Source organism: Dendropsophus ebraccatus, chromosome 3 (genome assembly GCF_027789765.1).
Source record: "Dendropsophus ebraccatus isolate aDenEbr1 chromosome 3, aDenEbr1.pat, whole genome shotgun sequence".
Taxonomy (NCBI): Eukaryota; Metazoa; Chordata; class Amphibia; order Anura; family Hylidae; genus Dendropsophus; species Dendropsophus ebraccatus.
Window position 1 is genome coordinate 104,398,560 of NC_091456.1, and position 26,715 is coordinate 104,425,274.

Genomic DNA, 26,715 nt, shown 5'->3' on the forward strand with positions numbered 1-26,715 from the left:
TCCACCCCCGCCGCTCCGATCGCCACCCCCCCGCCGCCGTTCCGGTCGCCACCCCACTGCCGCTCGAATCGCCAGCCCCCGCCACTCTGATCTCCACCCCCGCCGCTCTGATCGCCATCCCACCGCCGCCGCCACTCCGATCGCCACAACCCCCCCCCCCCGCCGCGAGCATACGTTATGTGCTCCGCGTCGCAGGTCTTCGACATCCCCGACTCTGCTCTTCAGTGCACTGATTGGCTGAAGAGGGGAGCCGGGAATTTCAAACGGCTCCTCTTCAGCCAATCAGTGCTGCCTTGCATTGAATGGCTGAAGAGGGGAGCCGGGAATTTCAAACGGCTCCTCTTCAGCCAATCAGTGCTGAAGAGGAGCACTGATTGGCTCAAGAGGAGCCATTTGAAATTCCCGGCTCCCCTCTTCAGCCAATCAGTGCACTTAAGAGGAGATCCGGGGATGTCGAGCAGGTAACGGATGGTCGCGGCGGGGGCAATCGGAGCAGCGTGGGGGGGGGGGGGGCGGCGACTGAAGCGGCGGGGGTGGCGATCAGAGCGGCGGGGGTGGCAATCGAGCCGGCGCAGGGGGCTGCGGATGAGCGGGGGGCCAGGTTGCAAGCGGGGGTCCGGGCGGCAGGCGGGGCTGCGGGCGGCCGGACTATCCCGCGACGACTGTTTACACGGAACGATCGGCGAATTTTTCGCGAACGACGATTTGATATGTTGAAAGATCAAAATGAACGATTTCTCGTTCGTCGTTTGATCGTTCGCTGCGTTTACACGTACGAATATCGTTCGAATCGTTATCGCACAAATTCGCACGATAATCGTTACGTGTAAACGCACCATAACCCAACACAGTAGACAACTATTGGGGACTACTGGAACACGCACACACCATTGCTGTAAAAGCATATGAGGTAAACCTTCTCTAGAACACATGTAAAAGGTAACCCTCCACAGTCCACAGCACAAGGCGCCATGTTCTATAATATTCTGGCATACAGTTGCCCATAGCAGCGTTTTGTAACAACCGGGAATGTCAGAGCAGTAATGCGCGCCCGTCATACACACAACCCTCCTCCCCCCGGTGATACGCACGCCGCGCACCACAATGTAGTTCCTGTCAGGCTGTGGGCGGTGCATCGCTCTCAGGGTCACACTACAAGTTCCGTCATCCCTTGCGCTACGGCCTAGCGTCTTATCCGGTGTCCTTGCATTCGGTCACAGTTCTCCCGGCTTCACCATGCTGTCTGCCCGTGGTCTTTTGGGTCTCCGCCGGGTAGTACTGAGCCACGTACGATGTTATGCTGAGGCTGCACCGGCCGGTTCACCGGCTATGAGCTTCACGTTCGCCTCCCCTAGCCAGGTTGTATACTATACTATAATGTCTGTGTCGTGTGTTCGTGTTTTGTATAGAATGCTGGGGTACATGTCATAGGGTAAAGTGGGCACTCTGCCCTGGAGCATATGATCACATCAGTGGGTACTAGTAGCAGTCTGCCCTCGGGGTAAAGTGAATGACCTTCCCGTCAGTGCTATAGGCAGGAACAGCACTGCTGATAGGGGCATAATCCTATACACGTTATGGCCTCTGTATATTGTATATAGTCATGGACAGCACTGCTGATAGGGGCATAATCCTATACACGTTATGGCCTCTGTATATTGTATATAGTCAGGGACAGCACTGCTGATAGGGGCATACTCCTATACACGTTATGGCCTCTGTAGTATATTGTATATAGTCAGGGACAGCACTGCTGGCAGGGGCATACTCCTATACATGTTATGGCCTCTGTAGTATATTGTATATAGGCAGGGACAGCACTGCTGGCAGGGGCATACTCCTATACACGTTATGGCCTCTGTATATAGTCATGGACAGCACTGCTGATAGGGGCATACTCTACACGTTATGGCCTCTGTAGTATATTGTATATAGGCAGGGACAGCACTGCTGGCAGGGGCATACTCCTATACACGTTATGGCCTCTGTATATTGTATATAGTCATGGACAGCACTGCTGATAGGGGCATACTCCTATACACGTTATGGCCTCTGTATATTGTATATAGTCAGGGACAGCACTACTGTCAGGGGCATACTCCTATACACGTTATGGCCTCTGTAGTATATTGTATATAGGCAGGGAAAGCACTGCTGGCAGGGGCATACTCCTATACACGTTATGGCCTCTGTAGTATATTGTATATAGGCAGGGACAGCACTGCTGGCAGGGGCATACTCCTATACACGTTATGGCCTCTGTAGTATATTGTATATAGGCAGGGACAGCACTGCTGATAGGGGCATAATCCTATACATGTTATGGCCTCTGTAGTATATAGACAGTGACAGCACTGCTGGCAGGAGCATAATCCTATACACGTTATGGCCTCTGTAGTCTGTATATTGTCAGGGACAGCACTGCTGGCAGGGGCATAATCCTATACATGTTATGACCCATATAGACTGTATATAGTCAGGAACAGCACTGTTGGTAGGGGCATAATCCTATACATGTTATGACCCATATAGACTGTATATAGTCAGGAACAGCACTGTTGGTAGGGGCATAATCCTATACATGTTATGACCCATATAGACTTGTTTGCAGACCCATGTTCCTATACAAGTTATAAAAAAAAAGAAAAGTCTCTTAGGCGGCACCTGTATCAACGGTGGTGCCTGTAGTAAGAAAAAAATTCCCATAGCATTATAAAAGTTCATTATTGGCACACACCATTTCATCAAAGTTATACAACAACAACAGGCTGTTTCAGCGTCAAGCCTTTCTGAACAGTTGAGGAAGGCTTGACGCCGAAACGTCCTGTTGCCGTTATATAACTTTGATGAATTTTTTTTTCTACAATAAAACTTTTGAAGCATGAAATGGTTAGTGCTGAGAATGAACTTTTATAATCCTATACAAGTTATGACCCATATAGACTGGATGTAGTCAGGAACAGCACTGCTGGCAGGGGCATATTCCTTATCCAAAAATCACTGCAAAAAGATCCCAACTGTATAGTCAGTGGACATGAGTAAACTACATTTACAAAGGAACACACTATCACTGGAAACATGTAGATTAAAACTTAACCAATTTTTTAAATATATTTTTTATTATTTTCGTAATTAACTTTTATGCATTACAAGAATGAAAGGGACATGTACAAAGTCACACAAGTACCACATGCTGTCAGAAACAGAGCGTAGCGGTGGCAGCAATCCCTTAGGTGTCCAGGAACGGCCGTCGAAGCCCCAAAAGGGCTGCGGCACATCTGGTAGCTCTTTTGCTAAATGACAGAAAATCAGGTTGCCATTGTTCAGTAATGGTAAAATAATTGACATAGCTTAACAAACAAAAACAAAACCAACTCCCCAATCCCTCCCCCCTCCCCTCTCGCGGAGTCGTCCCCCATGGTTGATGTACCATAATACAACAAACTTGTTTGTGCACATATTATTTCTCATCTGCGTCTAGCTTAGCATGCAGGGAACATCCTAGTCTACCTTCAGTTTCCCTAAGGATCCCGCCAGGGCCTCTTTCAGGTACCACTCTGTTTGGCGAAATGGAGATATAGTCTGACATATCTCACTGTCAGACAGAAACGAGCATATAAATGATTTCCATTTTGAAATAAACTGCTTGGTCTTTTTTGATTTGTGAAGTTCAGTATCAAGTTGATCCATTTTAAGGTAGTGTTTAACCTGACCAATAACCTCAGTGATTGTGGGGATTTCGGGTGTTAACCAATGGGCCAGTAGGCATCGCTTGGCCACCAGTATGAAAACGTGAGTGAGGAGGGATAATGGTGAGTCCTCCTCAGGTACGTGTAATATAATAGTTAGGGGACGCACCGGTAAGTGCTGGTGTAGTCTAGTCCTTAATGTGTCTCCCAAGGCGGTCCAAAACGGTGCCACCCTGGGACACACCAGTAGGCCATGCAACAGATCAGTGTGAGGAGTGTCGCATTTAGGGCATGCGGTGAGGCGAGAGGGGTCGGTGGGAGAGATTGGCAGGGAAAAGCCATATAAAGCATGGTGAATTATCTTGTACTGCGTTTCTCTCCAACGTTCATTAGTGACAGCAGTCTTAACGACTCCCCAACCCTTCAGAATTGCCTCCATGAGGTTTTGTTCCCCCAGTTTCCTCTCCCAGTATGCGAACAGATGTGGTTCAAGGTGAGCTAGCGCCTCCTTTTTTAAGTCACGGTATAAGGAAGACAGGGAGTGGCCAACCTCCTCACTATCTACGTACCCCTCTATGACACCCGTCTGGATCTCTTTACTCCAGTCCCGAAGGCGGGACTGCAGGAAAGAGAGCACCTGGCTATAGGACAGGAAGTGGCCTGAGGCCAGTCCCTTGGCCTGTTGCAATTCAGAGAAGGAAAGTAGTCTGGGCTCCGACGCATGAAGAAGGTCTCCAGCTGTACAGATGCCTTTGGATTTCCATTCCCCAAACAGTTTATTTTCTCTACCAGCTCTAAACTCGGCGTGGCTCCAGAGGTCCATGTACCGACCTGCCAGGTGAGACTGGTGTAATAGAATGCGCACTGACCTCCATGCCGCCAATGTGTCCCTAAAAAGAACACTGCGCTTCACAGCAAGGGGCATGGAGGCCAGCCTGGTGTGTAGGATGGACCCCAAGGACCACGGCGACGCCAGAGCAGACTCAATAGCTAGGTTGGAGTATGTGTTTGACCCCCTCAGCCAATCAATACTATGTCTTAACAAACTGGCCAAATTATAGTACCTTACCTCCGGCATGTTTAGACCCCCCCTATCTCTATCTAGTGCTAGCTTTCTGTATGCTATTCGCGGGCGTTTGTTTGCCCATATGAAGGAAGTAAAGGCCCTGTGCAACCTCTGCACGTCCCGGTGTCTGAGAAGGAGCGGTAACGTCTGCAGCGGATACAGCAATTTCGCGAACGACATCATTTTTAGCAAATGACATCTTGCCAGGAAAGACAGCGGTATAGTAGACCATTTTTGGAGCTCCGATACTATTTTCTGTATGATTGGTGGGAAATTTAGGGTATACAGGGAATGAGGAGAATGTCCTACCTGAATACCTAAATAAGAGATATGTGTGCGTGTTACTTGGACCGGTATTTGCTGAGGGCCTAGTCGGGGTGATAGTGGAGGGGAGATGTCTAATAATTTACTTTTACCCACATTTACCCTGTATCCCGAGTGTTGGCCGAATAAATCTAATAGGCGGAATACTTCCGGTAAGTCGCGGGCCGGGTTTTCTAAAAACAACAAAAGGTCGTCCGCGAATAGTGCAATCTTAACTTCCTGGCTGCCCACCCTTATTCCCCTAATGTCAGGTGTAGATTGCAAGAAACGCGACAGGGGCTCTATGGCCAGATTAAATAGTAGGGGAGAAAGGGGGCAACCCTGGCGTGTACCTTTGTATAATGGGAAAGGCTTAGACAAAAAGCCTGGGGTGGAAATCCTAGCTTGTGGAGCATGATACATTGCAGTGATCAAGTTGGTAAAAGCCTCAGGGAATTCCATGCTCCCCAATGCCTGCCCCAGCCATCCCCAGCTCACATTGTCAAACGCTTTTTCTGCATCAAGGGACAATATGGCTGGGGATGGGTGCAGCTCCGGTCGCAAGGTCACCTCGTCGAGGACTGCAATGACCTTTCTGATGTTGGCCACCGCCGCCCTGCCCTTGACAAAGCCCACCTGTACAGGAGAGATCAATCGGGGGAGAATCAAGGCCAATCTGTCTGCCATGATCTTGGCCACAATTTTCAGATCGACGTTTATTAAAGAAATAGGCCTATAAGAGCCCGGCATAGTCGGGTCCTTGCCTGGTTTTGGCAGCACTATAATATTAGCTGTATTGTTCTGAGATGGAATCACCCCCCCCGACAGGTAAGCATTGTACAAAGACGTCAGGGGTTCAGCAATGTCGTCCACCAAAATGGAGTAAAATTCGCCTGAGAAACCGTCAGGGCCCGGCGCTTTATTGCGTGGAAGGGAAGATATAGTGCGCTTAACTTCCTCCACTGTGATGGACGCATTTAGGGTTTCCTTCTCCTCCTCACTAAGTGATGGCAGCATCTGTAGCCACTGTAGAGGGGGGTGAGGTGGGGGAGGAGGGGCTGCGTATAGAGAGGCGTAAAAGTCAGCAAAGACTTTGTTTATCGCTGCTGGAGAGTTCTGATACGAACCCCGAGCGTCTCTAATCCTGGTTACCCTAGTGGGCGGGTATGGGCCTTTGGCAAAACGAGCCAACAAGCGTCCAGCTTTATGACCATATTTAAACAATTGGGCCTCTAGTTGAGAGCGACTCAGCACCTCCCTCCTCTCCCACCAAGTGTCGTATTCCAGCTTGGCTGCTTTCCAGAGTTCCTTATTGCTGCTCGTGGGGTCAGAGAGGAAGGACGTGTACGCCCCCCTGAGCATTTGGCTATGGCGGGAAAGATTGGCTTGGGCTTTCTTTTTCTGGGAGGCTACATATGCCAGTACGCGACCTCTCAATACTGCCTTAGCGGCGTCCCAGAAAAGTTGGCTATTAGGAATGTGTTCCGAGTTGGTGGATGCATAATCCATCCACCAGCCCTTAAGAATATCTTGAAAGGATTCATCTTTTGCCAACCCAATCGGGAATTTCCACTGGAAATCTGTCCCTCTTGGGAATACATCAAGGATGTCTAGGCTGATGGGGGCGTGATCGGAAATCACCATGTCAAGTATATCATGTTTCACTATACGGGGGAATAGGTGAGCTGAGGCAAGAGCGCCATCGATTCGGGACCAGGAGGAGTGGACGTGGGAGTAGTGTGAGAATTCCCTACCATCGGGATGTAAGAGTCTCCATGTGTCTTAAGAGCCCCGAAGAGGATAGAAAATCCCCCAAGGCGGTATCATTAGGTGTTGGTCTACCTGGACCTGGATTAGCCCGCTTTCTGTCCTCCACTGGAGACGGGACCGCATTTAGATCCCCAGCCACCAGGACGTGGCGCGTCGGGGAGGCCAGCACCCTAGTCGACAGTTCTGAAAAAAAGGAGCGATTAGATTCATTGGGGCCATAGACATTATGAATCACATACAGTTCATTGGCTATCTTAACTTGGACTTCACAGTGGCGACCTGCTGAGTCGTAGTGGGTCTGCTGGACTTCTCCCTGGAAATGTTTGCTCACCAGGGTTAACACCCCCGCCTTCCCGTTTACCGCAGGAGAACCTAGCACCAGCCCTACCCATAATTTCCTCATCCTGCCGAAATCCTCCTCGGGCAGATGGGTCTCCTGTAGGAGAACTATGTCGGGGCGAAGCTTTTTGAGGTGTGTAAGCACCATGTTGCGTTTTTGTGGGGAACGCAACCCCTTAATATTCCAAGAAACTATCCGCATGACGCGGCAGGATGAGGAAAAAACGGGTTCAAACCTATGAGAGACTCCCTCCGCGAGAAAAACCCACCCCCCTCCCTCCCTTCCCCCCCAACACAAGCAGAAATATGAACATAAACAATGCCCCAAACACAGAAAACAAAAAACATATAGGCGTATCCCAGACACACACCACCAAAACCGATAGCTGGGGATACATTAAGCCTCTTGGCTCCCTTTTTTCCATGCTGCAGTGCAGCTATCAATAACTCAGGCGAGTGTCCCGAAAACATAGCTGACTCAACACAACACAAATCTCGGCTTGTGGAGCGTGGGCCCCCCCACACCTATTAGCATAAAGAGTAAAATCAATGTTGTCATGGTCCTCCCGAGACCAAAGGATGAGCAGATCATAAATTCCGGTAGCAGTTCAGCAGGTTTCTCCTATCTGAGCTATAGGGTGACCATTCGTCATGGCTGCGGTAATGAGGACCGACGTTTGCGTTGTTCTTTCGGCATCTCTTTCCAGTCTGGTACATCCCTAGGCACATCCGAGGGCCAAGACGAGCTGGGGGATCGACGCGGTTGCGGGCTATCACGGGGTGGATCCCGCGGTGAACTGTGCGTCTTTTGACGTGTTGGAGTGTCAAGCATCTCGGCTAAGCCCTCTGTCGCTGCGGCCGGGGAGGTATATGTAGACATAGAGCCGTCCGCATGGAATATGCGCAGCGTGGCAGGATATATCAGGGCAAATCTTACTTTCTTAGTGTACAGTTCAGAGCAGATTGGAGAAAAGAGGCGGCGGCGTCTGGTTGTTTCTGCCGAAAAGTCGCTGAACAGCAGCAGCCTGTGGTTGTGAAAGTTCAGGGGCTCTTTTTGGCGCCGAAAGGCCTGCAGTAAGTCCATTTTATCTGTGAACCTTAAGTAGCGCACTATCACTTGCCTCGGCCTGACCCTGTGTTGCAATGATTTAGGGACATCTTGGGCCGGCTGGCTAAGGTCTGGACCGAGTCTATGAGCCCTTTCCACTTCACAGTCTCGTGGCATGTTTAGTAGCTTAGGCAGGGTGATCTCGCAGAATGACCGCAACTCCCTTGGTGTTACTGCTTCTGGCACCCCCAGAATGCGAAGGTTGTTGCGCCTGGAGCGGTCCTCCAGGTCTTGGACCTTTTCCCACAACCGCCTGTTGTCCTCCTCTAAGGCAGAGAAATGTGCGGATTTTTGTTCCAGAAAGTCCTCCACATTTTGTAATCTCGCCTCCACCTCGTCCAGCCTCTCTGTGTGCTGCGCTACCTCCTCCTGTAATTGCCTCAGGGTGGCTGCTACTGTAGTGGCTAGGGACTCTTGCAGGTCCGGGGCTATCTGTTTTGCCACCTCAGTGGCTATTTTCTTGTAGTCTAGCTGGACCGGTACCTGTGTGTCCTCCTGCTCAGAGAGATCTCCGTCCTGCAGCTCCGTATCCTGTGTGAGGCCAGCGCCCGCCATTTTGTCAGCCTGCACCGCCGCCTTTGCCGACTTCCCTGTCGCCTTGGCTTTGTTCCTTTGCCCCCTTTTGCTGACGAACCGGTCCATGAGCACGTCCGTCACATATACCGTCCGTCCGGAACGGAAAGGTAGGAGATTGCGGGTAGAATGTAGCTCGGGAGGGAGAGTGTGGTGCGGAGCTGCTCCTTACTGCGTCCTCACAGCATGGCGCCGGAACCGGAAGCCAAAACTTAACCAATTTTATTAGATATGCATTAAAAACGTGGTCCAAAAATAAAGGTCAATAATTAGTGTAGGATACGGCACTATATAAAGGAATAAAGTAGTGTGTTTACCAATCTGTGCAATGACACACTATACCCCTCACAATAAATCTGTCCTAGATATAATATAGTGGCACCTATCTGCCACCCCAGTCTCAAGAGACAGCATTAGAATTCTTCATCACCACTTTTTGACCTGAAAGAAGAAGCTTTTGGACAGGTGCACAGGAGGGAGAAAAATACCTGTGGTGGGATACCACATTACCATTATAGGCTGTATATAGGAGCAGCACTCTCACGAGCAGGGACAGGATGCTATAGTGTATTCATTACCCTTCTAAGCTGTATATAGCTGGCAGTAGTGGGTCCTTAGAGTAGTCACAGGACATATGATCTCCTTTCTGGGGGCCAAGTTAGCTGTCTATTGACTTGGTAAGCCAACCCCCAGGAGACAAATTATGGAATAATAGGCAGGAAAGAAAGCTAAAGGGGCAAGTATGCAAATGGACCAATTAGGGAATTGCATGATGGGAAATTTATTTTCCTATCTTGGATATAGATCTGCTTTTAGAAAAACTTGTAACTCAGGAATGGCATCAGCTAGAAAGACAGGAGCTGGCTCAATATACTCTGGGACTTGGTAAGTAAGACTCACTATCATTTTTTCACTCTTAGGTGGATAACTCCTTTGGAGCAGTCATAGGCAAAATATAGTGAGGACCACCCAGAAGCCAGGCTGTATACAGTGTTTCTCAATTACAGAAATTACATTTTATCAGTATTTCACAGGTGTTATAATTATAGTCAGTATATCAGGTTTTACCACAGGTGTTCTTTGTATGCGATATCCTCAAAACATGACCTGTTGCGGGGGTCCTGAGGACTGTAGTTGAGAAACATTGCCATGGGTTGTTCAAAAAGGAAAACACAAAGCGGTTGGCACTACCAGAACACTCACATTGGAGCCATGGTTACAACAGGGAGTAAAATGTGTTATTCTGGCGGTGCTCACTCACAGGATAAATGCTGAACCAAAAATGTAAAAGCTTGGAAAAGGGGAACTCACCATTAAAACAAAAATCTTTATTCCATATTCTCTAAAACATCTATGCAGCAAGGAAGGGGGACGCCAGCACCAGGATGATTGTCAGTGTTGCAGCTGTCTCACACAAAGATCGTGCTTCTACAGACGCCCTCTTTCCAAGTTTTGACACTTCTGGTTCATTGCCATAGAGTGTGTTTACACAGTTTTTTGACAGATATTTGACTGATTTTTGGAGCCAAAGGCAGGAACAGACTATAGACGGAGAACATGTCGTCATAAAGGAAAGACTGAGAATTCTCCTCTTTTTTTTGGTTTCAATAGTCTGTCAGATAAATCTCTCTAAACACACCTTTAGGGTCAGTTCACATGTACAGACTTGCAGCGTAAATCTCGCTGTCTGTCAGGTCCTGGCAGTTCACTGTCACTACATACCCGCAGCTGTCTGAACGACCGCTGCGTGTATGTAATTCTGCCGGCCCCTTAACCGAAGGGCTGCCCAGCTCCCACTCTGTATACATTACCTCTCCTCGCTGCACGGGGTCCCGGCGTACTGCTCTCCCGCCCGGCCAATCAGTGTGTTGCCCAGCCGCAGCCACTGATTAGCCGGGCGGGAGAGCAGTACGCCAGGACCCCGTGCAGCAAGGAGAGGTAATGTATACAGAGCGGGAGCCAGGCGGCAGCAGAACGGTTTAAGGGGCCGGCAGAATTATACATGCAGCGGTCGTTCAGACAGCTGCGCGTATGTAGTGACAGTGAACTGCCAGGACCTGACAGACTCGCAGCGAGATTTATGCCGTGAGTCTGTACGTGTGAACTGACCCTAAGGGCATGTTCATATAGGCATTAACCAGATTTGTGTTGCAGAAACCTTGCCTATTTCTGCATCAATAAACATGCGGTTCCACTCTTAATAAAAACTCTCCTATAGACTTTATAGGCAGTAAACTGCAAAAAAAGTGAGTTAAGTTTCTGCACTGTTTCACCACTGCTGATGAGCCACCAGTATTCTGCAGCATTGAGGCTTGAGATATATATATTTAGTAAGAACAACTCTTACCGGACAATAGAAAATCACCTGTCACTGCTCCTACTCACATTCTCTAGACTTCTCAGAATACAAAAGGTAAAATACAGAATGTGTGTATTTTTATTTTTGGATAACTTTTATATTGGCCAGAAAAAAAAATAGGTGTGTTCCATCAGACTCTGAATGTTTTCTTCCCTCTAATATGAGAATACAGTCTACCTTCCATCCACAATACTGGTAAAAAAAGAAACCAGTGCTGTTCTGTTTTTAGTATTAGACCCAAATGATGGTGAAAATAAAGATCAGTAAAGATTTTTGAAAGAGAAATCCCACCAAACTGAAAATCGGCAGGCGGGGGGAAAAAAACAACAAGTAGACTCACCTGTTCCTGTGCCTCTGTTTTGTCATTCCAGTTCACTGGTGCTGGATGTCATCTGAAGCTGCAAACCAGCGATGTCACATACCCGGTTCTGCTAGCTGCAATGTCGTGTCCCAGCTGAGTGATTGCTTGCGCAGCCAGTCAGTAACTGATGTGGCGTTCCACCCCAGTCACTGTTTGGCTGAGCAGGCAATCACTCAGCTGGGTTGCAAAATTGCAGCCACTGCAGGTCAATGGGACCCCGTAGTGGTGCTATGAGGTACGAGGATGGGCAAGTTAACATGGTTTATTATTTTGCTCCACTACTTTAAGGGCCGAAACTACTATAAGGTTGCTAGGATTGGGCCTAGCTACTATATAGATGCATAGAGGGGGCCTAATTACTATATGGTGGCAGAGGGGACCTAACTACTCTATGGGGATACAGAGGGACCTAACTATTATATGGGGGCTTAAAATGCACAGGAGGGCCAAACTACTAAATGAGGCACAGAAGAGGCCTAATGCTATATGCACTAGAGCAAGGAAACTAATATGCTTCTCTAGAGATTCTGCAGAGAAGAGTAAAGGCTTGGTCCAAATGGAAAAGAAAAAGAAAATTGAGCACCTCCATTCAAAGAAGACATGAATCACTGGATAAAGGTCACTGTCATTATTTGTACGGTCTACAGAGCCTGTATAGAGCGGATATCTATCAGTATATAGTCATTGCATAAGGGAATTGTCAGGGCAGTGGAGTCGGTAAGCTGCAGCTTCCACTTAGGGTCCGTTTACACAGAAAGATTATCTGATAAATAGAGATCAGGTCATAAAGGAAATCCTGAGATTTCTCCTCTTTTCAAATCCATTCCTAGCTTTGGCTTTAAATCTTTGGCATATAATCTTTCTTTGTAAACGGACCCTTAGACTCCTGAATTTTATCAGGCACTGGTTCTGGCCCGTCAAACACCAGAGGAGTTATTTATCACACTGGTGTAAAGTAGATCTGGCCCAGCAGCTTCTCCCTAATGTCCTACGTGATTGTGAGGAGACTTCTGACTGAATAAGGCAAAGATATAAAGCAGATTCTCCTGTGTGTGCAGTGGATGCAGCCAGTCTCCAGCCACCATGTACTGAACAAATCAGAACTAGACTAAATGGAGCAGGTGGTCTTTTCTGCTGACAATCTTTTCTGTTTCTAACTTACTATTCACCATACACAAAGAAACACTGCTAACAATGCCAGATACCTGTGATAGAGGTCAGACATAGCGATAAAGAGGGGTCAGACATAGACCCATATTTTTCACCTCTCTGTCAACGTCCGCACTCCTGAATCATCGCAGCCCCACAGGAACTACCCGCTCAGCCAGTCAGTGACTGCAGCTGTGTTCTGCCTCACTCACTAATTAAAGGTATTGTATATAGTGTCCTATGCGTGACGCCAAGAAAAATTATAATGTCCCTTTGGTGGTGGTATTGTAATATGCTGAGGGTATTGTGTTGCTGGGTGGTGTAGTGCAACCTTAGGGCTCACCTTCTGAAACCTTCCTGTCACGGTGGGGTCCAAGGGTGCTGGGGCCATTCAGCATACACGCAGGGACATATAATTTTTAATAAAAGTCTTCACACAATAGCGGTGAAAGTATATCAAGACTTTACTTGAAGGATAACTATATACAATCCAATACAGGGGCATCTGATGGCAAACTGTTGGCTTGATCAAAGTTCTTTGCTTCAGGGGGAGGGTTACCTTGGTTACTATAGCTTAGACTTGGTGGATAAATAGGATTCCAAAGAGACAGACCTGTTCATGAGACTTTATAGCTTTCCACCTTATAAGTTCCGTGTGAATAGGTACTTGAAGTTACTGAAGAGACTTGACGCTGTCAACGCTCACTATCATGTAGGAGAAAGATACATGGACACTGACTTGGAAGCCAGGAAGATGTGGACGGTGAATGGGAGACCCTCTATCACTTCACCAATCCGACAGCAGGCACTAATAAATACAGAGGATGTCCTGCGGAGACTTTGGAGACACATATTAGTCCTTATGGCTGACTGGAAACAGGTTAGGGGGTTAAAGATGGAGTCTGACAGGATAACTGAGGTGACGTAGGGAGGTTAGATGTGTGGGGGCGGGCTTACATGGAGGACTGAGCGGACGCGTCTGCCTGAGCTCCTGCTGACCTGACAATCATCCTGTCTTCCATCCTGGTCCCTGACACCCCAAAAGGTGCCCAGAACTTCTGTGGAGCCCCCGGACCAGCCGGGTGGGTCTATGCTGCTGGGAGCTTGCCGGCATCGCACCGCAATCAGCTCTCTCCTTGCCCGGCCGCCTGCTCCTCAGTCGCGGCCGCCATCTTCCCTGCTGCGCTGCTGCTGGCGGGCCGCACGGCTGTCTCCCAGGTCCCTCACTGCCTCACCTCCCTCTGGGGACGCCGGTGCAGACGTTCCACCTAGAGACATCTGGCCAGAGGAACCGCTTGACCTGCTGCTCCTGGCCCCGCACCGGATCGCTGAAGCCCGGGTCCTGGCTCTCCCTCCTGCTCCTTCCGGCCGCCATCTTGCCTCCGGTGGTGTAGTGACCTGGCCTCTTCCCCTCCTGCTGACAGCCTGTCAGGTGACTGAGGACTCTCATGAGAACCGGCGTGGGTGGCTCCTGAGTCCGGAGGATCGGCTTGCTTGGTCGGGCCCCCCTCATCCCCCGTGTGGTGGCGTGGCCGCCATTTTCTGGCAACACATAGCAGCAGGCCTTGAGAGGCCCAGAGGGGTGGTGAGTAGCGGCACTGCCGCTGAAGCACGAGTTACTGCTCCTCCTCCCCCCATAGTACAGGTTAGCTGGTCTGGCGGCGAGACCATAGACTGTCCTCTCCCCACCAGCCTCTACTACTCTGTAGTGGATACAGGATGCCCTGACTGAGCACTAAAGGAAGGCTGCATGGTGTGCAGATTCTTGCCCCTGTGACTATATCAACTTCAGTCCCTCCTAGGGTCCTGGCACCTCAGATGCCTGGCCTGCGCTGTACTACTGCTCCCAATATCCCTCCCTTATAGTGGGAATATACGTATATTCGTCTGCAGATGAGAGGGAAGAGAGGACGCAAGTGCAAGACCAGAGTGGCTCAGCAACTTTCTCAGCAACTTTTCTGGGAACAATTTTCCAGGACGCATTCCCCAGATGTTCCTCCGTCATCACCACTTTCCCTGTTTGAGGGATCATCAAGCCCGATACTCCAAATGTCCCCTGCTGATCCTCCCCGAGAGACTTCTCAAATGGATCACAAATTTGCAGAAATTCTGATGGCCATTAATGTTTGCCAAACTACCCTGACATCCAAAGTGGATGAGCTAAAGCAGGATTTTACAATCATCAAACGTGATTTGCAAAAACTCCGAGACCGTACATCTGATGTGGAACGACGTACTTTTGACTTGGAGGACATAATGCGCCCAGTCCCAGCGCAAATTGCGAAATTGCAGCGTTTGGTCTCTCTGTCAGCTGACCGTTCCGATCTCGAAAATCGACTAAGGAGAAATAATATTCGCCTGGTGGGTCTTCCTGAGCGCACGGAGGGGTCGGATGCAGTTGCCTTCCTTGAAAGATGGCTCAGACACATTTTGGAGCCCTCCACTTTTTCCTCTTTCTTTGCTATCGAGAGGGCTCACCGGATCCCTGCCAGACCAGGCCCTCCAGGGGCCCCTCTGAGACCACTGTTAGCCAAACTGCTCCACTTCAAAGACAGAGACGCTATCCTGCGGGCAGTCAGGCTTAAGGGGGAGGTCCTCTACAATAACACGAAAGTCTCCTTTTACCCCGACTTCTCAGTGGCTGTACGTAAACAGAGGGCGAATTACACAGAAGTTCGCAAGATTCTTCGGGAGAAAGGATTTTCATATGCAATGATCTTTCCAGCCAGACTAAGGGTAGTCGATGGCCCTAATACCAGATTCTTCAACTCTCCAGCTGATGCCCTTGCCTGGGCTCAGAGTGCTAGAGGAACAGGAGCCAGGAGTCCGAGGCCGCCAGACCTGTGATCACTCTACTGTTAATAAGCAATCTCATTGCCATGTGTTCCTTTTACTGTTGGTTGGGGGTCAGGGCTAGGTCTAACCTTTTTTTTGTCGGGTGTTGTAGGAGCTAGATAGATGCTTAGACACTTGTTAGTATCTCCCCACCCCCCCCACCCCTTTTATTTCTCAGTTGGGTTAGTTAGCCCACTCCATTTTAGTTTTGTTGGGTATAGATCTGTATGAGTTGGGGATTGTGTCAGATAGGGTTCCAGGTTGTCCCTGGGTGTTCCTTAGTCAGGCATGTCACTGATTATTGCTTCGTTCTTAATGTTTGTGTTTTTTCTATACTACAGGTGGATGCTATTGTCTGTGAATGTCTGGTGTGTGATTAGTCTGCGGCCTCCTGCCTCGTCTCTTTGGTCCAGGTATTGTAGGGTGTCACCCGCTGCATTGCCCCCCCTCTTTGTAAATACCCATGGCGTTTATTAAGGTCTTGGCCTGGAATGTCCGTGGCCTTAATTCCAAATTCAAGAGGGCCGCTGTGATGGATTTCATGAAGAAATACAGTCCTAACCTAATCTGTCTTAAGGAAACCCATCTCACCGGACAAAAGGTTTTAGCACTTAAAAAAGCGTGGATAGCCCGCGGCTATCACGCTTCCTATTCCAATTATTCACGTGGGGTCTCTATCCTTGTAGCTAAATCACTACCGTTCACTGCGTACAAGGTTGAGTGCGACCACTTTGGCCGCTATGTTATCCTACATGGAGCGGCGGCCGCCTTTGCCTTTACGGTTGTTGCTGTATGTGTCCCCCCCTCCGTTCCACATCTCGCTATTAGAATCTATCACTACGATAATCTCTACCTTCCCACTGGCCCCTATAATGGTGATTGGTGCTTTTAATGCAGTCCCCAACCCCTCCCTGGATCGTATGTCTGGAAGTGATCCTGCTAGTGGGTCCTTGACCTCCTGGTGCGATTCCTTTTGGCCTACATGATATTTGGAGGTTGAAACATCCTACCTCCACAGTCTACTCATGCTACTCATCTGCGCATAAATCATTATCTAGAATTGATTTGGCCTTGGGGTCCCCAGATCTTCTGCCGTTAGTCTCTGAAATTGATTACACTCCGAGGGGCATCTCAGATCATTCGGCCATAGTGGTTTAGGGATGCACGATGCACCGAAATATCGATACTACTATCGATATTTCGTGCAAAAAAACGATTCGGTACCAGGATTTCCTGGTATCGATACTTTATATTAAGCTGCCTAATAACGCAGCTTAATATAAAGTATAGAGCAGAGAACACGGCCGGCGGCTAGCTAAGCGCCGGCCATGTTCTGTGTGCTGCCCCCTGGCGTCACTTCCTCCTCCGCCCGCCCCTTCCTCCGCTCACTGCAGGGAGAAGTTATAGCCGGCACACAGCGATCGCATGTGCCGGCTATATAGCTGTGCAGATGCCGCTGTCACAACTGACAGCGGCATCTGACCCATCCTGAGCCTCTCCAGAAGCAGTGGGGGTCGGCTACTATGTGTAACAGACCCCTGCTGCTAATGACCTGCAGCCCGTCACACCTCAGCCTCCTGTCCCTCCGTCATGCAGCCGGTGTGAGGAGCTGCGTCTAGGGCTGCACTCAGTGTGAGGTTGGTGAGACTGACTGATGCCGGCTTGCTCTCCGTCCATCTGCAGAGCTGTTCCTATGCATATTCATGTGTGCACACTCTCGGTGGCTGCGCTTCCTGACCGGCCTGAGTGTGCACACATGAATATGCACGGAGGAACGGAGGGGGGATTTGTAAAGGGAGCTAATTTAAGGTGGAACAGACAGCCTGAATCTTGGCCAGCAGCAAAGGTTAATCTTCCTGCTGGCCGAGGTTCAGGCTGTCTGTTCCACCTTAAACTCCCTTTACAAATCCCCCCTCCCCTCTGCTTTGACAAGCCTCATGCTTTGAGTGGTACCGCAGTGAGAGTAGGGGATGTGTGCAGACATTGCAAACATCCCTGTCCTCTGGTGTGCCCCCCACATCCCTGCCCTCTGGTGTGCCCCCCCCACATCCCTGCCCTCTAGTGTGCCCCTAACATTCCTGCCCTTAAACCCCTGCCCTCTGACAGGAACTGACCTGCCAGGCAGAGTAACCCTCTTTTTTTCTGTCCAGACCTGGCAGCCTTCACCAGCTCCCTGCAGTGTGGGGGTTGTAGTCTGTACCCAGTGGCGGATTAAATGTACCCTGGGCCCTGGACTGTTCACCCAACCTGGATCCCCCCCCCCCCCCCGTCAATCCGCCCACTACTGCCCCCCCCCCCCCATGCTGTCCCCAATAAACACAATGTTTGGTCCCTTGCTGCACAGAGGATGTCAGGAGAGGAGGGGGCTGATCTTATAGGGGAGGTCACAGCAGCACAGAGGATGTCAGGAGAGGAGGGGGCTGATCTTATAGGGGAGGTCACAGCGTCACAGCAGCACAGAGAATGTCAGGAGAGGAGGGGGCTGATCTTATAGGGAGGTCACAGCAGCACAGAGGATGACGAGAGGAGGGGGCTGATCTTATAGGAGAGGTCGCAGGGTCCCAGCAGCTCAGAGGATGTCAGGAAAGGAGGGGGCTGATCTTATAGGAGAGGTCACAGCAGCACAAAGGATGTCAGGAGATGAGGGTGCTGATCTTATAGGGGAGGTCACAGCAGCACAGAGGATGTCAGGAGAGGAGTGTGCTGATCGATAGGGGAGGTCACAGCAGCACAGAGGATGTCAGGAGAGGAGTGTGCTGATCGATAGAGGTCACAGCAGCACAGAGGATGTCAGGAGAGGAGGGGTCTGATCTTATAGGGGAGGTCACAGCGTCCCAGCAGCACAGAGGATGTCAGGAGAGGAGGGTGGTGATCTATAGGGGAGGTCACAGCAGCACAGAGGATGTCAGGAGAGGAAGGAGTGTGCTGATCTTATGAGAGGTCACAGCAGCACAGAGGATGTCAGGAGAGGAGTGTGCTGATCTATGGGGAGGTCACAGCAGCACAGAGGATGTCAGGAGAGGAGGGTGCTGATCTTATAAGGGGGGGGGGTTGTATTTTTTTTCGAGGTATTGAGTATCGAACTCAAAATTCTGGTATCGTGACATCACTATAGTGGTTACCCTCCGCGCTCGGCCTGCGACTCAGTCTAGACTGTGGCGACTGCATCCCGCTTGGTTGCTAACCCAGGAGGTGACAGACGTGGTTCAGAAGGCCCATGGTGATTACTGGGAGCTTAACTCCTCTCACCCTCATCCTCACACCAGATGGGATGCCTATGGCTGTAATTAGGGGAGCCTTCACTTTGGGGGTGGCGACCTACCGTAAGGGTTTGCGCTCCTGTGAGGAGAGGCTGGAGGGAAGGCTGGTGGATGCTGAGGCCCAGTTTGTTGCTGACCCTTCTGAGAGTCACAGGCGAGCATGGCTTCAGCTGCAGAGGGAGCATGTTCTCCTGCAAACTGATAAAACTAAACGCAACCAACTTTCCACTCAGGCCTCTGTGTTTGCCTTTGGGGATAAGAATGGGAAACTTCTTGCGTACTTGGCACATGCTGAGAGACCTTGCGCGTCTGTGCCTTGCATCTCTTCTGGCTCGGATCCGCTGGTCTCCCACCCTGCTACCATCAATAGTGTTTTTAGGGACTACTATGCTGACCTATATGACACTCGCCTCCAAGCCGACAGTGTGCATGTATCTGCTTTTCTAGACTCCCTTCCCCTATGGACTCTGACAGCTAAGCAGGCTGCAGCTCTAGAGGCCCCCATCTCCCTGGAGGAGGTTACCTTGGCTGTCACCTCCCTCCCATCGGGGAAAACTCCGGGGTTAGATGGATTGGTAAATGACTGGTATAAGAGCCAGGCGGAGTTGCTGAGCCCGCACCTTCTGTTATTATTTACTGAGGCTTTGGAGTTGGGTGCCCTCCCTGCCAGTATGAGAGAAGCCCTTATCGTAGTACTCCCTAAACCGGGGAAAGACCCATCACTTACAGACTCCTACCGCCCCATATCCCTTCTTAACTCCGACATTAAGGTCCTAGCCAAAATTCTCATTAACAGACTGCATAGTGTTATATCCTCCTTGATTCACCCCGATCAGACCGGATTTATGCCCGGTAAGGCTACGGACATTAATGTCAGACGTCTATTCCTTAACATAGATGCTTGTAGGTTGGGACACCAGTCTGGATTTGTACTCTCCTTAGATACACGAAAGGCATTTTGATTCGGTTGAATGGCCTTACCTCTGGGAGGTGCTACGAAGGTGTAATTTTGGCCCTATTTTTTTTATCTTATGTCCAATTACTGTACAAAGACCCTACTGCCTGGGTCAAAACTAACCTGGATGTCTCTGCCCCATTCCAGCTTCATCAGGGCACTAGACAAGGCTGCCCTCTATCCCCCTTGCTGTTCGCACTGGCTATAGAGCCCCTGGCTGTAGCAATTCGTCATACGGACTCCATCAAGGGCATCCATCGAGGTTCCTTGATTGAGAAAACCTCTCTGTATGCGTAAGACGTCCTCATCTATTCGGCTGACGACGGTCCGTCACTTACCTCCCTGCTGACGCTCTTGAACCAGTTTGGGGCATGCTCTGGGCTATGTGTGAATTGGGACAAATCCCTTCTCTTTCCCCTCCCAGGCGCAACGCCATCACCACAATACCACCCTGCTCCCATTACCATTGCCCGGCAGTTTAAATACCTAGGTGTCATAGTCTCCCCGGAGGTCTCCGATTATAAAAAATTGAACTTAGACCCGCTACTGTCACATACTGAGACCAAGTTAAAGTTGTGGGCGCCTCTCCCCCTTTCGCTGCTTGGCCGGATCAACATTGTTAAAATGATATACCTCCCCAAATTTACATATCTCCTCCATAACTGCCCCACCCCCCTTCCCCTTTCTTATTTTAAAAAATTAGATAGTATTTCAAGGGCCTTTTACTGGCAGGGACAGTCCTCTTGGTTCAGCCTTTCTACACTCCAGGCCCCCAAGGAATACGGAGGGCTTGCGGCCCCCGACTTTTATACATACCATCTTGCCTCACAACTGGTCTACGCTCATTGGTGGCTGGATATCGACTACAGTAATGCAGCCACTTCTTTGTATGGGGCCTTGATGGGTTCTTATGAAGGGTTGGCAAACACCCTTTACAGATACCGAAACTTGGGTGACGCCCCTTTGCTTCCGGTGAGAGCGGTGGTAGTTGCGTGGTCTCAAGCGGAGAGGAAACTGAATAGTCCTACTCCCTACCTTTCTCACAAGACTTCTCACAAGACTCCTCTGTGGTTGAACCCGCACCTACCACGCTTCGCTAGACATCCTGCAATGGGGTATTGGACTGCTAGGGGACTTAAATACCTGGGTCAACTATTTCCTGGCACGTCTGGCCTTCTCTCCTCTGGGGAACTACAAAGCTCCCTGAACTGGCCCCCGATAAATCCGTTTCGGTTCCGGCAGTTGGTGCGGGCTGAGTTTGGGACGAGTGCGGTTACCCTGGCAGAGTCTGCCCTGGAGACTTTACTGCGCACGGAAGATCTGGATAAACCCCTGACAAACATTTACACTCTTTTACATTCAGTGAGTGTGAAGCCATACGACAAGGCTTATGCTAAGCGGCTGATTGATATTCCAGAGCTATCGGCAGATGATTGGGAAGACGTTACTGATTACTTTCTGTCCTCAGTAGTGAGTGCACGGGATATCCTCATAAAATTCAGATTCTTACAAATCGGGTCTATTATACCCCTGCCCGTCTGAAGCTCCTGGGAATGGCAGCAGATGATATCTGCTTCCGCTGTCAGGGTGACACGGGAACCTTTTTGCATTCTGTATTTTCGGTCCTAAGGTGCTTCCTTTTTGGTCCTTGGTGCTGCTGTTTTTTGCATCAGCACTTTGATTTCCCCCGGATTCTATCTCCCCAGGTATGCCTACTTGGTATCATAGATACTATTATATTCGGCACATATTGGCGCTTATTCTTTCGTATTCTACTATTTTGCACCAGGAAGGTGGTGATTATGGCATGGAAATCTCCCGAAACCCCGTCTCTTTCACAGTGGAAATCCTTAGTCAACTTTTACGTCCCCCTGTATAGGGTGCTTTACCAGAAGAGGAATTGTCCCAAAAAGTTTGACAAGGTCTGGTTCCAGTGGCTGGCTGTACCTGATACGGCTTCGCCTATATAGTCATACGTGAGTGGGGGTGGTCTGGCTTGCCCTTTTGGATTGGGGACGGTGGGCGGGAGTGTCGCAGAGTAATGAATGTTGATGTGTGTTGTGCGGTCTTTTTCTTTTCTCCTTTACTTCGAGCCCTGGGCATCGAGCTGTTCTCCCTACTGTTACTGTTTACATAACGAGATGCCATCAGGGACCAAGGTTCGGATCTTGATTAGGGATCCAGTTGTAGCTACTCACTGTAAGCTTAGCGAACCAGTACTCTTTTATTGCTCTGTATAATCATTCCACTGACTAATTTCATATGTTATGATCTGACGCCGATGTTAGGCGTATTGTTTGTTCTGTTTATGTTCAATGGTTGTTCGTATTGGAAAACTGCATAAATAAAACTTTTTTTTTTTTTTTTTTTTTTTTTTTTTAAAAAGGAGGTTAGATGTGACTGGCAATGCCAGACTACCAGCTGTCACTGACAAGACTGCACAGCAGAAAACAATACCACTACAAGAGAGCTAAGGAAGAGCAGCAAATACATAGGCCCTAATACAGACTCTCTAGGGTTGCCAATAGCAACAATACATTTCCAGACGCCTGACAATAAATACCGTTCTGGGCTATTACATGTATGTTCACTCTGAGTAAAAGCAGCGGAATCCCGACTGCCTCAGTGTTCCACAGTGCCTCTATGGGAGGGCTTGCGCGCCTCAGCTTTCATTTCTCTCCACTCAAAGAATTGAACATACCCTTACTGAGCGGCGTTGTGACATCTCAAGATCGGGACCCCTGGCAGGGGAACCATGAGCCATCACACTGCATTGCAAGGGGATGAGTAAATAGGACTTCTTAATTATGATCCCACAACCTCCTGCCTCTCCTGGATTTTTTACTGTTGCCCAGAATACCCTGTTAATATCTCTCCCCCTCTCCCACAGCCATAGAACCCTGAAGAGAAATGCACAATCTTCTCCCACAGAGGAAACAGCACATTGAGGACACTGCTACATTGAGGTTACTGCTACACTACTTATGACTTCTCCTCCTATATATTACACAAGATATCTGTATATTACACTGCAGCTCATATATAATCATCCAGGAAGAGAACAGCACTGATCTCCCCACACACAATGGACTCTTCCAGCTCAGAAACAAACCAAATAGTGACTAACAACTTTTTCCCGACCACCCTCAGCTAATACTAATAGAGCCAGTGCTTTATTGCTGATATATGGAGGAAACTAAATGTATGTGAAAAAAATGTCTTTCAGTTTTGTGTTTTTTCTTTAAATAAGGCCTTAGATTGATTGAACATACATTACATTAATGAGGTACATTTATTAAATTCATATCAAAACTCAATTATAACATTTTGAAATTATTTTTTTACATTTTTTTTTTTTTTTTATTTTTTTTATTTATTTATTTATTTTTAAAGCTGGAGTTAGTATACTTGACTCCACAGCTCTGGGAATAGTTTTCTTAGTACAGTATAGTGGTAATGATAGTGTAGTTGTATTTGTATACTGGTATGTATTATTGGTAACACTTGCCAGCAACTAACTCTGTAATCTACAATACGTAAATGGAAAAGAAGCGTGGTGGATTCCGGCACTCCTGACGTGTAGCTAAAACTTAACTTTTAATAAATTAACATTAAAATATGATGTCACATAGCGGATCTACAATAGCAGTGTGGTGCTGCAACCAACCCAAACACACAATGGAATGCACTGCAGGTTTTACCCCAGCATGCAGCTTTTCTTGCAGGTTTCCCCTACTGTTTTTAACCTTTGCAATGCAAAGCTAACGGAGACTAGGTGCGAATACAGCAGGTGCCTAAGAATTAATTTAGTACGTTCATTCTATAGTTTCTATTTTTTAACTGCTGCATGATTTATGGACAGAAAAGGAACCCATTGATTTTAATAGGGTCTTCTACACAATAGATCCATGTTTTGCTGTTTGCAATTGTACAACTGATGAACACCATGTTGCCTGCAGTCCCCCGGCATGAACCCGCATGCTTCTGTAGGTCCCCGCTCACTGTCAGCATGCTGAGCCAATCACTGCGAAACTGCCAGTGTGACATCAGCAACAAAACATGGTAGATTTGACAATTACAGCTTCCCAGGGATTCTTTTCCAGCTTCTCATCTCTCCTGAGAAACAAATCTGACTAGTCATTCTATAATATGAGAATTGGGGATCTAGAACAGATATGGCAACTGGAAAAAGCTAGGAGCTGTGATAAGGGATAAAGTGATCATGTATAACACTCATGATGCATTTATCATGCCTTATTAATGGTTTCACTCTGCTTTTCCAGCAGCCTGAAAAGAAATCTGCTGTGTATTGATGTAAATTGGTGTGGTTTATTATATATTATGTACAACTAGTCAAACCTAGAAATCGGCACTATAGGGGTGTTTTGCCAGAGGGCAATTTTGCACAGGGCACCATGAAGCCTAGGGCCATATATATATATATATATATATATATTATATCTCTCTTCGAGAAATGAAAGGTGGAATCTGTTCTAGGGGCAACTAAGACCATTTCTACATTAATGGCCAGCACTGGCGGTCCTATTATATGGAGTATTTATGATCCAAACAGGCCAACATCGCCCTTTGTAGTAGGGCCATTGTTGGCTAAGAAGGCCTTTTTGACCCATCAAAAAAATTTTTGTCCATCAGCCGTGCATCTCACATGCCCACATAATAGAGGACATCCAGCCCACGAGTGATGGCAACCTTTGGCTGTACGAGTGATCCATCAATTGTTTGTGCGGCCCTCCCTGTTCAATGCTCAAACCTTGTAACAGGCTCTGTAAACAAACACAGATCTACACTGGCTTACAGCAACCATCGAGCTATCTAAAGTCTTTAGGCCACATTCACACATCCATGGCTGTCTGCAACTGCATAGACACATTTGTTAGTAATGGGTGATCCGTGCCATAAATACAGGCTTTATAGTGGCGTGGCAGTATTTTTCGCAGACAGATCTCAGCCCTTTTATGGATATGTAAAATTACAAAAGATACTTAAAAGGGTCCATTGAAATGAGTGGGTACTATACTGTAGAATACCGATGTGTGAAAGGAGCCTTAGGGTGTGTTCATGTGTACCATGTTAGGAAGTTCTTATTGAGAGGCATTAGCCCATTATGACACAAGGTAAAAGGTTTGTATCAGGCTATTTACAATGTTTGTAATGTTCTTGTGCAGGATTCAGGTGACACTGTTTCGGAAATGTAAAGCTCATGGCCTACTATGAATTATACAGAGTCTCTTCTGCTCTTCTCAGTTTTATTTGAATTGAGGAGCATTCACACTTTCTTTCATTTACACAATACAGTAGCGCAAACACTACAAATCAAGTGCACCCTGTATCATCATGCATGATGCTGGTCTTCTGTGCTCGGACCGCAGACACTGAACACTTGAATGCCCCCTGAGTTGTTTGTGGTTTTTCCAAGGTAATGTAATAAGACATAGTAACCAGTTTCTTCTTGCAGGTATATTACAATGGTGCTAATGTGAAGCAAGTAGATGTTCCCACAACAACAGGAATGTTTGGAATCCTTGCAAATCATGTCCCCACGCTTCAAGTTCTCAGGCCAGGCCTAGTCACAGTGTTCAGTGAAGACGGGACCACAATTAAATACTTTGGTGCGTATACCTTATGTACCAAGTGTGTTCTTAGATATGTTAGAATCTGAAAGCTGTGAGAGTCTCTATTGTAGTTCTATTACCAGAAAAATGTTAAACATAAGACAATAAGATAGTCAGAGACTGATTTAGTTGCTTGGGTTGATATCCAGTCTGTCCATGGCAACCTCAAGTCCAACTATCTTTTTATTGGTGTTTTTTACACCGTCTGTTGATGACGGTTAATGGCTGCACAGATGATCTGTGGCTCCGTTATTTTGGCAGCAGCTCCACTATTTACATGGGAGATTTGCTGGCACCCCACAGTTCGTTTAGTGTGCTGCCTATATTTTTGCCGTCTGTCTGTCACTGTCACGTGCTGTTCTGATACATTTCCCCCCCCCCCCCCCTCCCCCCCCCCCCCCCCCTCTCCTCAAATACTGTTGTTGCAGGGGTCAGGTATAAGTCAGCACCTCCATGCTCCGCTGGTCTCTCTCTCTCTCTCTCACTCTCATCCTCGGCGCCCTGTCACTCATTGTTGTAGCACATGGCTGCTTCCAACACTGCCAACAGATAACGGGACGCCGAGAATTCCTGTGCGGGGACAGAGTGCGGTGCCCAGTGGACCAAGGATGTGCCGACCCATACCTGACACCAATTGTATGTGCGGGAAGTGAGTGAGCCGCCCGGCAGCAGCAACGCTGAGCACACAGCACGCCTGTGCGCAGCCTGTCAGATCTCCAGCATTCCTCTTCAGGAAGATTAACTGAGGGGAGCAGAGCATGCGGCCGTGGGGTGAGGAGGAGGGGAATACCGCAGATACCGTCCTGGCAGAGTTGAGGTCGGTTAACCGACGCCACAGACGGTATTGGTATTTTGACGGTATACCGCCCAGCCCTAGGTCAGATGAGTGTTTGCTGGTTTATCACTGGGACGTATACATAGGGCAATATCATTCATTTGCTCAGATTTACTAAAACTGTCTTGGCAACTTTGAAGTGATATAATTTCATGTTAATTACTAGAAAGGCAACATTCATATGTCAGGACTGCACGACGAATGTGCATCAGTAGTGCTCCATGCTTTAAGGCCCACTTCACAAGCCCGGAAAATCCACCCGGATTTCTTATCAGGAAATCCGTACGGATTTCCGGACCCATAGAGGTGCATTACTCACGGACACCCTTAAGGATTTTTCCTAAAGGGTGTCCGTTCCGGAAAATAGGTCAGGTTTTTTTTTAGATCCTGTCCAATTTTTGTCCGGAATTCTGGTACGGAGCGCTGGAAAACTGGACAGGTCAAGAGTTCCTGATGCTTCCTTGATCCCTGGCAGAGCTG

The 26,715-nt window shown here is 48.5% G+C and overlaps 1 protein-coding gene across 1 annotated transcript in view; it reads left to right on the forward strand.

Moving 5' to 3' along the window:
* Positions 1-1,153: 1,153 nt before the first annotated feature.
* The window catches only part of LOC138787257 (ATP synthase subunit delta, mitochondrial-like), a 33,272-nt gene continuing 7,710 nt past the window's right edge, over positions 1,154-26,715 (forward strand). The window contains exons 1-2 of the mRNA XM_069964473.1: positions 1,154-1,359; positions 25,244-25,397. Of these exons, the coding sequence (XP_069820574.1) occupies positions 1,237-1,359; positions 25,244-25,397 (277 nt within the window). The 5' untranslated portion in view covers positions 1,154-1,236. The remainder of the gene's footprint in view (positions 1,360-25,243; positions 25,398-26,715) is intronic.